Here is a 13,014-nt window from a genome sequence, read left to right as displayed (position 1 = left end):
AATAACACTTACATAATTTATTAACTTACCTTAACAACATTTATTTATCATAATCGTGTGAACGATTTTATTAAAATAAATAAAATGTTTATTTTCATAACGGCAGGTCGTCTTATGTTTCCCGCCGTCGTCCTAAATACCGTGCGGTAGTTTGACTATCACTGCGCCAGACGGCAAAACAGCGAATTGACTCTCCACTGTTTTCATAGACACAGGAAATTTGCATGTGTTTGGTGTCGTAACCTTATTTTTTAGGTCATTGGTATGCATTTTCTGATGTTATTAATGTTTTTGAAGAAGCCTTTATATTTTGCTCCGGAAAGGTAATGGGCCTTTAATTAGCTTGCACAATTCGAAATTTATCAAATCAAAGTATTGCATCTGGAGGAACTTGAAGTGAAGAGTTGCTCCTTGAAGCTAGTATAGCTAGAGGCTAGAGTTCAGTTTGGTTAGGAGCTGTTGCCGAAGTCTTACTTTTTATCACTTTTAATTTAATTCGTCAATAATGGATTACAATAGATATTGCTGTCAGAAGTGGTTCTTTTCAATCTTTTTTAAAGAAAAATCCAAGGTATATGTCACTCAAACAACAGTATATGAATAGGGTAGATGTATCATAAATTAGTCCTTATCACAAGAATAATAGCGAATTCCTCTTGCAACATTCACACTTCAAAAATAGTGTCCAGATTCATAAAACAGTCATTGCAGTCATTCACATCCATGTACATATATCAATCACAACTGTATATTATGTATATTGTTGTTTAATTAAGTCAACGATTTTAAAATTGCACTTTTGTAATATATAACTATCTTTTATCAATATAATCTGAAAAATTAAATGGGGTTTCTAACAAAATAATTTGTTTGGACAAACAAACTTGTCTTTTTTCCAAAGTTAACATCCAATTTTAAGTGCTTTATGTAATTAATATGTATAGCTACATGTACTACCATATTTTAACAAACTCAAAGTTGATATTTAACATGACAGTACCTACGGGTAAATGAGTATTTTTATAACATTATCAGCAAACTTCCTTTAGCCTGGAACAGATCTCTAGTTATGAACTGAACTGAAAGAATTGGGTCTAACAGAGTAAAATAAACATTCAGGAAAAAGAAAGAAAGACAAGGAGAAAACCCGGTTCTAACAAAATCCTTCCTGTCCGAGTAATTATAAGATAGGAAGATCAAATATTTCTACGAGTAACGGCTCGATGCTTTCCACCTTCATTTGAAGTAACATTTTGGAATGGAGTTCATTGATATCACGAAGATCAGTCAGCTTCATGATAACCTTGGCAAATAGTGTTTTTTCATGAGGGAATCGGGTCATTATATACTGCTGCATGATCTGCGCATAGCATTCCTGGATTTCCTCGATCTTTTGCCTTTCCTCAAGGCCTGGACGATCCGAAGAAAACAATGATAACATGATTAGCAATTTGAGCAATGTGACATCCCCGTTAATAGTTTTCATCAGAGATTTGATAAACTTAGAATACGACATAAACATCGCACGAGTTTCGCTGTTGCCTTTCTTGAGCAGGTCAGCACGGAGGTTTGACACAGATGCACCTCCTGAATGGTCCCCCTTCATTTTCTGTTCAGACTGAGCTCGCAACTGGTGGAGATCACCTGCTGAATATTGGGCTCCTGGATCACCTTCGTGAATTTGTGTACTGCTTGGACCAGAACTGCCCGGCAGTTGGGTTCCCCTGTTTTCGATGCTGAATGAAGCCCCATCCCTGGGGCATGAGGTAGATGTAGAAGTCACTTCGGTTTTTATCCCAGACATGTCCCCAAAGCCAGACCTGTCTTTAGGAGGGAACACATTTGAGAGGTCCGTGAGGTCACGACTGCCTGTCTGTTGTATGTTATTCAAGTGTGAGCTATGAGGTAGATTTATCCCAAGAGGTTCTTTATCTGTAGATTTAGCTGCATCTTTTTTCAAACAACTTTTTGTACTTAAGCTCCATGATTCTGTCTTAATATCGTAGTTTACAGCTGATCTCAACATCATAATTTCAGTCACAGATCCTTTGAGCAATGTTATTTGGTCCTCCTTTGTGACCATCTTAAAAAACTCAATATTTTTGGCTAGTTTGATCAATCTACGTATGAATCCATCAGCTATATTGATAAATTCTGCAGCATTGGTAGGTATACTCCTCACCTGTGTGGAAGTGTTCGCTAGAAAGGAACCCTGGTCGTTGGCTCGTAACAACTCCCTTACCAAACTACGATTCATCTCCGACATTTCACTTAGTATTCTCTCTGTACAATCCTCCGAATCTACCCAAGGGGGATAACTCTCATCCTTTGAGGTGGAACACTCTCTCTTTTCCTCCACATTTTCCTGTTTTAATTTGGTTAGTATCCCTAAATCTTTTTCTGATAAATTTGGAAAGGCTGATCTTAATTCATCAATACTTTGCGTGTAGATCTTTGACTCAAATTCTTCAGAGAAAGACTCAGAGGTGCTTGGGCATGAATCCTCCACAGTACAGATTCCATGCTTCTTCAGTTTGTTGATAATGATCTTCTGCTTCCGCACATTTTTCTGCTGTTCATCTGCAGAAAAAAAGGAAAATCTTCGTTAATCATTTGTTTTCTTATATCATTTAAAAAAGGGTTCCTGAAAATTACACAACTTCATTCATTGATGACATAATTATATAGTAATCTAAATGAAGATGATCATGAAGATGAAGAAAAAAAATTATGAATTCAAATAACTTATTTTAGTTTCATATGTGTTTATAACTTTTGCTAAAGTAATCATGCTAAGGCAACCTGTTTATATAAAGGGATATACCTCATGATCTTCAACTATCAAAATGACCTTGATGAATTTGAAGTGTTCCCGATCAACTTCCAACCAGTCTAAGATGATTAATGAGCTACATTATGACAGTAAATTTCATTAATTTGGACCATCTGATTAGAATTACAAATGGTTTAGATTTGATTGACACCCTGATAGCCATGCCAGAGTATATGCTGTACACATTGTGTGACCTTATCTGTGACCTCTCCTGGTGACCTGTTGACCTCAAGGTAACTGTTTATCAATATAATTGTACAAGAAATAGGGATCAGTGATAGTGATGCATTACGTGAATTCATTTTGACTATTTGCAAAAGTCATATGTAAATGATTAATTTTCTAATTATTTCCTTTTGTTATTGAAAATAATGAGGATTCTAGTCATTTGCATACAATCATGGTTATTTGAATTATTCATTTATTTGCATAAAATTGTCTGGTATCATTTTTTTCTTTCTTTATAAAGTTTTACATGTACATAGTAGGTATAAACATGTATATAATTAAAAGAATCAGAAAATTAAACAAGCTGTTGGAGTTATGATTAAATGTGTAATCTTGCCTTTTTAAACATTAAAGTGAATAGGCAGGCAAAGAAGACTAGTATAAATGCTTTCATTGGCCTTCCAATAGTCCTCACATATCAAAATGACAGTCAATTTCTGCTTACAATGTCCAGTTTTGACCACTGAAGTTATGGAAAAGCTCCATGTAAATTTATCAAAGTTCTATAAATAACTCTTTGAAAATAAGGCTGTGTCGACATGTTATTACGGACATAGCTAAGCCAGCCGGGAGGTCGCTCTAGAATTCATACAGCATAACTTAATTTCTTTGCATGCAGAATGATTTTGACAGGAATTTTTTATTTAAAATGGATATATTAACACCATTTTTACTGACTTTAGCCTTCCTTTGCTCGACTCTTCACTTTAACCCAATTGCGGTGACATTAGAAATAAGCCCTTACTGAGAATCATGTCTTTCCGCATGCCCACTGTGAAGCACTTCTGGAGTCGGCATCTCTTACAAAATGAGCGCGACTCCACGTCCACGTTACACTTCCCCTCACAACGCCCTCGTATAGTCTGAAAAATAAAATTAATACATTAGATCAACAAGAGATTCCCCACAGGGATTTAATGACGCCCACCATTGAACATCATATATCTGTTATAAGTAATAACTAGAACTTTACGCCAGACATTATCCCAATTAAATCTATTTTAAGCTTTCACAGCTTTTTTTAATTAATTTAATTGAGAAGCCTTTTTACCTGTTTCGGAACGAAATTGGCAAGTTGGGAGGGAAATTTCCATGAGTAAACACTATTTTCTGTGAATTTGGCATAAATTTTTTCCATTGGGAATTAATGGGGCCCATTATCAACCCCAAAAACCCACCGGCTTTGATTGTCAAATTTCCAGATCACAAAATACCAATTGTACAGAAAATACATGAAATGAAATTAAAATAATAGCAAAACATCTGTAACCTGTCAGTCCCCTTCATATTATAATACATGTATATGTATACACAAATAGACCCCAAGAGGAGCCTACATAAGAATTATAAGATAGGTTGTAACATTCTAATAACATGCAGTCAGGGTAAATTAAGGATATGCTAGGATTATGTAAGAGGAAAAACTGGAGTACCCTGAGAAAATCCTCCAACCTGTAGTTAGTACTTGCCAACTGCCTCACATAGGATTCAAACTCATGAGCCAGAGGTAAAAGGGCTGGTGGTAATATGTTGAGACATCTTGACCATGCCAACTGCCCCACATAGGATTCAAACTCATGAGCCAGAGGTAAAAGGGCTGGTGGTAATATGTTGAGACATCTTGACCAATCAGCCACCGCTGCTGACACCCTTAAGCTTCCAGTACATATTGAGAAATAGCACTAACAAATATTGTTTACGGACAGACATATGTTTGTTATGAAGGCTGGGGGAGATGGATTCGGCAGTGGATAGAAGACAATATGTCAATGATCTTTTTTTTTTCTAATCAAAACTTCAATAAAAAATTTTAGTGTCATACAATTAAAGAGCCAGGACAACATATCTCACCCTTAAAGGCAGCTGGATGAGATGCCTAGCACACAAAAGCAATTAAAGCTTCATCATCAAATCACGATTAAGGAAACATTAATTATAATGGTGAATACAAGGAGCCGCAAAGCTTGGCATTATCCCCCCGCCCCAGTTGTATTTTTTAATAAATTTCCATGGTAACAGAAAAAGTATTGAAAATGGAAGGTTCCCATTAGAAAAAGGCACAACTAGAGCACTAGCCTAACATGTACAGAAAGTTTCGTGTAGCCAAATTGAACGGTTTTTTGAGTTATAGCCCGGAATAGAAAGGAAACTTTAATAATATGGTATTTTTGAATAAGTTTCCATGGTAACAGAAAAAGTATCGAAAATGAAAGGTTCCCATTAGCAAAAGGCACAACTAGAGCACTAGCCTAACATGTACAGAATGTTTCGTGTAGCCAAGTTGAACGGTTTTCGAGTTATAGCCCGGAATAGAAAGGAAACTTTAATAATATGGTATTTTTTTAATAAGTTTCCATGGTAACAGAAAAAAGTGTTGAAAATGGAAGGTTCCCATTAGAAAAAGGCACAACTAGAGCACTAGCCTAACATGTACAGAAAGTTTTCGTGTAGCCAAGTTGAACGGTTTTCGAGTTATAGCCCGGAATAGAAAGGAAACTTTAATAATATGGTATTTTTGAATAAGTTTCCATGGTAACAGAAAAAGTATCGAAAATGAAAGGTTCCCATTAGCAAAAGGCACAACTAGAGCACTAGCCTAACATGTACAGAAAGTTTCGTGTAGCCAAGTTGATGTTTAGAGAGTTATAGCCCGGAAACGATACTCGGACGGACGGACGCACGGACGCACGGACAGAGCCCAAATCAATATCCCCCGCAAATGCGTTTTCGCGGGGGATAATAAAGCCAGTTTTCATTGATTATCAAGGCTCTGTTGGACCAATGCATCAGCCATCTTCCTGTTTCACTGCCAGGACTGCCAGGTTGTGACAGTTTAGACACTATCAAACGTATGAAGCTTGTACTTGTTAAGAGGAAATATCGGGCCGATAATTATACACATAACTTTTCTCTTACCTGGGATAATGTATGATATTCATAACTAGAAATGTGAGTATTAGATTCAAATCCACAAATATTTACACACCTTTACTCCACACATATATGCAGTACAAAATAAGTCTGCATGGTTGCCACATCAAAGATTCAAACATTAGAAATTCTCAAAAATAATTGTTAGTCTTGTCTTGTTTAAATTGCAAGGTATTGAATCCAAACATTTCTACACCAACTGTAAACTAGAACTGTAAGCCAATGGCTTACATAAATATCCCAATTACCTTATATTTCATTCAATGACAACCAAATTATTCTTCCATTATATTTCCATTGAAAGTGTTATTGAAGAATCGATAGTCAAATCGTATAGACATCAATCATACGCTGTTTGATCAAGTATGAACAAAACTGATCAACAAAATAATACTTAAGTTACTGGCTATTTTACAAAACCTGTGTATAATTACCTGGCTTTCATGGCAAACAAAATTAGAGGAGAAAAAAAAACATGCATGCACACGTACACATGGTTCCTAACATTGCTACCAAGTTTCATTGAAATTGATCCAGTATTTTAGGAGGAGTTGTCAGTAGAAAATTTTTCTATATCTTCACCAAAAATGTCAGTGAGTTCAAATGCCTGACACCTTAACATATTGGTATAACCATATGTGTTACTAGCACTAGAGAGTCATTATCTAGATTTATTTGATATGGCTTTTCATTCCGCATCATTTTTCCATTACTTATAAGATTTACGGACCGCTACATAAGGATTCATTTTTATGGTACATTGAGTCTGCCTGACACACTTAAATGTCTGTGACCCCAGAAATAGCTAGGAAAAATCAATGTTTTACAAATTAGGCTTAGGTCAGAAATCTAGAACTCTGCATGGCTGTTGGACATATACTGTCCTAGCAATATATAGGTGACAACAACAGCTTGTGTAGCAATACAATGGAAATGATCTCAATCACCTTACTCTTTGTTATCATACACCATAGCTGTTGTTGTATATCAGCTGTTCACTTAAGACTGTTATAACTGTAACATCTCAATAATGTATCTGATGTTGTCTGGTGACAACAAACATATATAGTTACTAGAGCTGCTATTCCCAAGAGATAGAGTAAGTGTGCTTGACTTAATGTTGATGGCTTGTTAACGAAATGTCATCATAAACATAAATTGAACTTTGTGTATGGATCGTTGGTGAGCTGATGTTTGTGTGTTATATCTTTTTTAGGAAGACAAATATACATGTACAGTGATGCTACAGTCTCCAAAATCAACAATATTTGGTTTCCATGGTAACAGGGATTAGCTATACCCATTGGCTTACAGAGTTTGATAAATGTTTGATTTTCCAACTTATAGAGTAAGCTAGCTCCAGAATGATATACATTCTATATATGGAGAGCATGGGGTTTGAGTTTATTCGTCCCTAAGGACCTGGAAGCTTGCCAATAATATAATGCTCACTTATAATTTGTTTCTCAACTATAAAATACTGGGAGATAGAAACAGTTATGATGTACTTATGGTCAAGAAACAGAATATTATTTACAGTAACAAAGACCTTTACAGAGGGATTGTGAAGCCCTATTCAATGTTCTATACAAAATGACAGAGGAATCTTTTCTCTCCTCCCCCAACCTTTCCATTTGGAGCTTCAATATGATTTTGTGGGCTGAAGTATGCTTTTAAATTGAATGCCTCTCTTGAAATTGTTCTTGTTTTTTTTTTTTAATTTTGTTTTAGGAAAATAAGAAATAGTCAATAATAAAAACCTGAATTGTTATTGATTTCACATAATAACAAGATGGCAGCTGTGGCGGCCATCTTGGAATTCGGATCGACCCGAAAAATAACAACACTTTGTCTGGACCATGTCAAGATCATTTCATGGAAGTTTCAGCCTAATCACACCAATAGAACTTGAGAAGAAGTTCAAAATGTGTTTTCAAGATGGCAGCTGTGGAAGCCATCTTGGATTTCGGATCAACCTGAAAAATAACAACACTTTGTCGGGACCATGTCAGGATCATTTCATGCAAGTTTCAGCCAAATTGCACTGGTAGAACTTCGGGTCAGATGACCTAAAAACCCTGTCAGCTGTTTTGATAGCTTTCAATTAAAAGGGAGATTTCACTATCAGTTTATATCTAATGATATATGATTCAAGTTTCATCAAGCACATGTATTTTAGTAATGCTCTAACATGCCGTTAAAGGATGCAAGTTTAATTACAAATTTTCACATGCATTTTGTATCTTATCTCCATGTTTGAACTACAGCAAGTTCTTTATGTTACATTTTAAAGTTAAAATAAAGCATGTTTACAATTCTTCTATGATAATAATATTGAATTTATGCACATGGCACTCCATGAAATAGCGCTATATGTGATATAGCTGCAATACTTAGCATGCATGTGTCATGAATGATTGATGACAAATCAGAGCTACACTAATACATCAAAAGGAATTATTGGATTTGTCTGCTGATTTGAAGCAATGACTGTCAATCAAATTTTTGCCTAGAATAAGTATACTATATGGCCTAGAATGAGTATACTAAACGGCCTATATGGCCTAGAATGAGTATACTAAACGGCCTAGAATGAGTATACTATACGGCCTAGAATGAGTATACTATATGGCCTAGAATGATGTACTATACGGCCTAGAATGAGTATACTATACGGCCTAGAAAGAGTATACTATATGATATAGAATGAGTACACTAAATGGCCTAGAATGAGCATACTATACAGCCTAGAATGAGTATGCTATACGGCCTAAAATGAGTATATTATACGGCCTAGAAAGAGTATACTATACGGCCTTGAATGAGTATACTATAGAGCCTAGAATGAATATACTACATGGCCTAGAATGAGTATACTATATGGCCTTGAATAAGTATACTATACAGCCTAGAATGTATAAATTTAAGTTTAATACTATCCTAGAATGAGTATACTATATGGCCTAGAATGAGTATACTATATGGCCTTTGAATAAGTATACTATACAGCCTAGAATGAGTATACTATATCTAGAATGAGTATACTATACAGCCTAGAATGAGTTTACTATACGGCCTAGAATGAGTATACTATACAGCCTTGAATGAGTATACTATACAGCCTAGAATGAGTATACTATACAACCTAGAATGAGTATACTATATGGCCTAGAATACTAGTATACTATACGGCCTAGAATAAGTATGGCATACTATATACGACCTAGAATGAGTATAGTATACTATATTGGCCTAGAATAAGTATACTATACGGCCTAGAATGAGTATACTATACGGCCTAGAATGATTATACTATATGGCCTAGAATGAGTATACTATACGGCCCCAGAAATGAGTATATTAAACGGCCTAGAATGAGTATACTATACGGCCTAGAATGAGTATACTACTATATGGCCCTTGAATATGTATTACTATACGGCCTAGAATAAAGTATACTATACGACCTAGAATGAGTATACTATATGCCTAGAATAAGTATACTATACGGCCTAAGAATGAGTATACTATATGGCCTAGAATGAGTATACTAAAACGGCCTAGAATGAGTGTACTATTACGGCCTAGAATGAGTGTACTATACGGCCTAGAATGAGTGTACTATACGGCCTAGAATGAGTGTACTATATGGCCTAGAATGATGTGTACTATATGGCCTAGAATGAGTATACTAAACGGCCTTAGAATGAGTATACTATACGGCCTAGAATGATTATACTATATTGGCCTAGAATGAGTATACTTTACGGCCTAGAATGAGTATACTATATGGCCTAGAATGAGTATACTTTACGGCCTAGAATGAGTATACTATATGGCCTAGAATGAGTATACTATACAGCCTAGAATGAGTATACTATATGGCCTCGAATGAGTATACTATATGGCCTAGAATGAGTATACTATATGGCCTCGAATGAGTATACTATATGCCTTGAATAATTATACTATATGGCCTATGAATGAGTGTACTATACGGCCTAGAATGAGTGTACTATACGGCCTAGAATGAGCAATATAGCTATTATACGGCCTAGAATGAGTATACTATATGGCCTAGAATGAGTATACTAATGGCAGACTTAGAATGAAGTATACTATATGGCCTAGAATGAGTATACTATACGGCCTAGAATGATTATACTATATGGCTAGAATGAGTATACTTTACGGCCTAGAATGAGTATACTATATAGGCCTAGAATGAGTATATACTATACAGCCTAGGAATGAGTGTACTATACGGCCTACAATGAGTATACTATATGGCCTGAATAAGTATACTATACGGCCTAGAATGAGTATACTATATGGCCTAGAATGAGTATACTATATGGCCTAGAATGAGTATATTAATCGGCCTAGAATGAGTATACTATATGGCCTAGAATGAGTAGTATTAAACGGCCTAGAATGAGTATACTATATGGCCTAGAATGAGTATACTATACGGCCTAGAATGAGTATACTATATGGCCTAGAATGAGTATACTATATGGCCTAGAATGAGTATACTATAACCGGCCTACAATGAAGTATACTAGACTACGGCCTTGAATGAGTGTACTAATACGGCCTACAATGAGTATACTATATGGCCTAGAATGAGTGTACTATACGGCCTAGAATGAGTATACTATATGGCCTAGAATGAGTATACTATACGGCCTAGAATGAGTATACTATATGGCCTCGAATGAGTATACTATATGGCCTAGAATGAATATACTACATGGCCTAGAATGAGTATACTATATGGCCTAGAATGAGTATACTATACGGCCTAGAATGAGTATACTATATGGCCTAGAATGAGTATACTATATGGCCTAGAATGAGTATACTATATGGCCTAGAATGAGTATACTATATGGCCTAGAATGAGTATACTATACGGCCAAGAAAGAGTATACTATAGAGCCTAGAATGAATATACTACATGGCCTAGAATGAGTATACTATATGGCCTAGAATGAATATACTATATGGCCTAGAATGAGTATACTATACGGCCTAGAATGAGTATACTATATGGCCTAGAATGAGTATACTATATGGCCTAGAATGAGTATACTATATGGCCTAGAATGAGTATACTATATGGCCTAGAATGAGTATACTATATGGCCTAGAATGAGTATACTATATGGCCTAGAATGAGTATACTATATGGCCTAGAATGAGTATACTATATGGCCTAGAATGAGTATACTATATGGCCTAGAATGAGTATACTATATGGCCTAGAATAAGTATACTATACGGCCTAGAATGAGTATACTATATGGCCTCGAATGAGTATACTATAATTGGCCCTAGAATGAGTATACTATACAGCCTAGAATGAGTATACTATATACGGCCTAGAATGAGTATATTTATAATAGTATACCTAGAATGAGTAGAATACTATACGGCCTAGAATGAGTAATACTATATGGCCTAGAATGAGTATACTACTATGGCCTAGAATGAGTGTACTCATACTTTATACGGCCTAGAATGAGTATACTATACGGCTTATATAGTGCCTAGAAATGAGTATACTATTCGGCCTAGAATGAGTATACTATATGGCCTAGAATGAGTATACTATCTAGAAAGAATGTGTAACTATACGGCCTAGAATGAGGTAACTATATGGCCTAAAATGAGTATACTATACAGCCCTAGAATGAGTGTAACAATACGGCCTACAATGAGCTATACTATATGGCCTAGAATGAGTGTACTATACGGCCTAGAATGGAGTGTACTATACGGCCTAGAAATGAGTATACTATACGGCCTAGAATGAGTGTACTATACGGCCTAGAATGAGTATTACTATACGGCCTAGAATGAGGTATACTATACGGCCTAGAATGAGTTTACTATAACAGCCTAGAATGAGTGTACTATACGCCTAGAATAAGTATACTATACGGCCTAGAACTGAGTGTGACTTTACGGCCTAGAATGAGGTATACTATACGGCCTACAATGAGTGTATCACTATACAGCCTAGAAAAGAGTATAACTATACGGCCTAGAATGAGTATACTATACAGTCCTAGAATGAGTATACTAATACAGGCCTAGAATGAGTATACTAATACTGGCCTAGAATGCAGTATACTAAGAATGAGAATACTATATTGCCTAGAATGAGTGTACTATACGGCCTACAATGAGTAATACTATAACATAACGGCCTAGAATGAGTAAACTATATGGCCTACAAGGAGTATACTAATACAGCCTAGAATGAGTATGAAGTACTAAATGGCCTAGAATGAGTATACTATACAGGCCTAGAATGAGTATACTATACGGCCTAGAATGAGTGTACTATACGGCCTACAATGAGTATTACTATACAGGCCTAGAATGAGAATGATACTATACGGCCTACTAATGAGTATACTATACAGCCCTAGAATGAGTGTACTATACGGCCTAGAAATGAGTATACTATACAGCCTAGAATGAGTGCATACTAATACGGCCTAAAATGAGTATACTATACGGTCCTACAATGAGTATACTATACAGCCTAGATGAGTTACTTATATGTACATGAGTATGTACTATACGGCCTACAATGAGTAATACGCTATACCGCCTAGAATTGAGTATCTATACCTATAATGAGAGTAAAAAACGGCCTAGAATGAGTGTTACTATAACGGCCTAGAAATGAGTATACTATACGGCCTAGAATTGAGATTATACTATAACGGCCTAGAATGAGTATACTAATACGGCCTAGAATAGAGTATACTATACGCGCCTAGAATGACGTGTACTATACAGCCCTAGAATGAGTGTAAAATATACGGCCTTAGAATAAGTGTACTATACGGCCTAGAATGTAGTATACTAATACGCCTAGAATGAGTGTTAACTATACGGCCTACAATGAGTATACTATTACAGAGCCTAGAATGAGTGCCATACTATAACGGGCCTAAGAAGAGCTGATTATACTATACAGCCTAGAAATGGAGTATACTATATGG

The 13,014-nt window shown here is 35.8% G+C and overlaps 1 protein-coding gene across 5 annotated transcripts in view; it reads right to left on the bottom strand.

The window, feature by feature from the left end:
* Positions 1-227: 227 nt before the first annotated feature.
* Positions 228-13,014, bottom strand: part of LOC138317484 (thyroid hormone receptor beta-like) — a 60,799-nt gene continuing 48,012 nt past the window's right edge. For all 5 annotated transcript variants that reach the window (XM_069259179.1, XM_069259178.1, XM_069259175.1 and 2 more), the window contains 2 exons: positions 3,807-3,924; positions 228-2,580 (listed from right to left, as the gene is read on the bottom strand). In XM_069259179.1, coding sequence (XP_069115280.1) covers positions 1,181-2,580; positions 3,807-3,924 — 1,518 coding nt within the window. In that variant the 3' untranslated portion in view covers positions 228-1,180. The remainder of the gene's footprint in view (positions 2,581-3,806; positions 3,925-13,014) is intronic.

Source organism: Argopecten irradians, chromosome 3 (genome assembly GCF_041381155.1).
Source record: "Argopecten irradians isolate NY chromosome 3, Ai_NY, whole genome shotgun sequence".
NCBI classification, from domain to species: Eukaryota; Metazoa; Mollusca; class Bivalvia; order Pectinida; family Pectinidae; genus Argopecten; species Argopecten irradians.
This window is presented reverse-complemented; position numbering and strand designations above follow the sequence as displayed.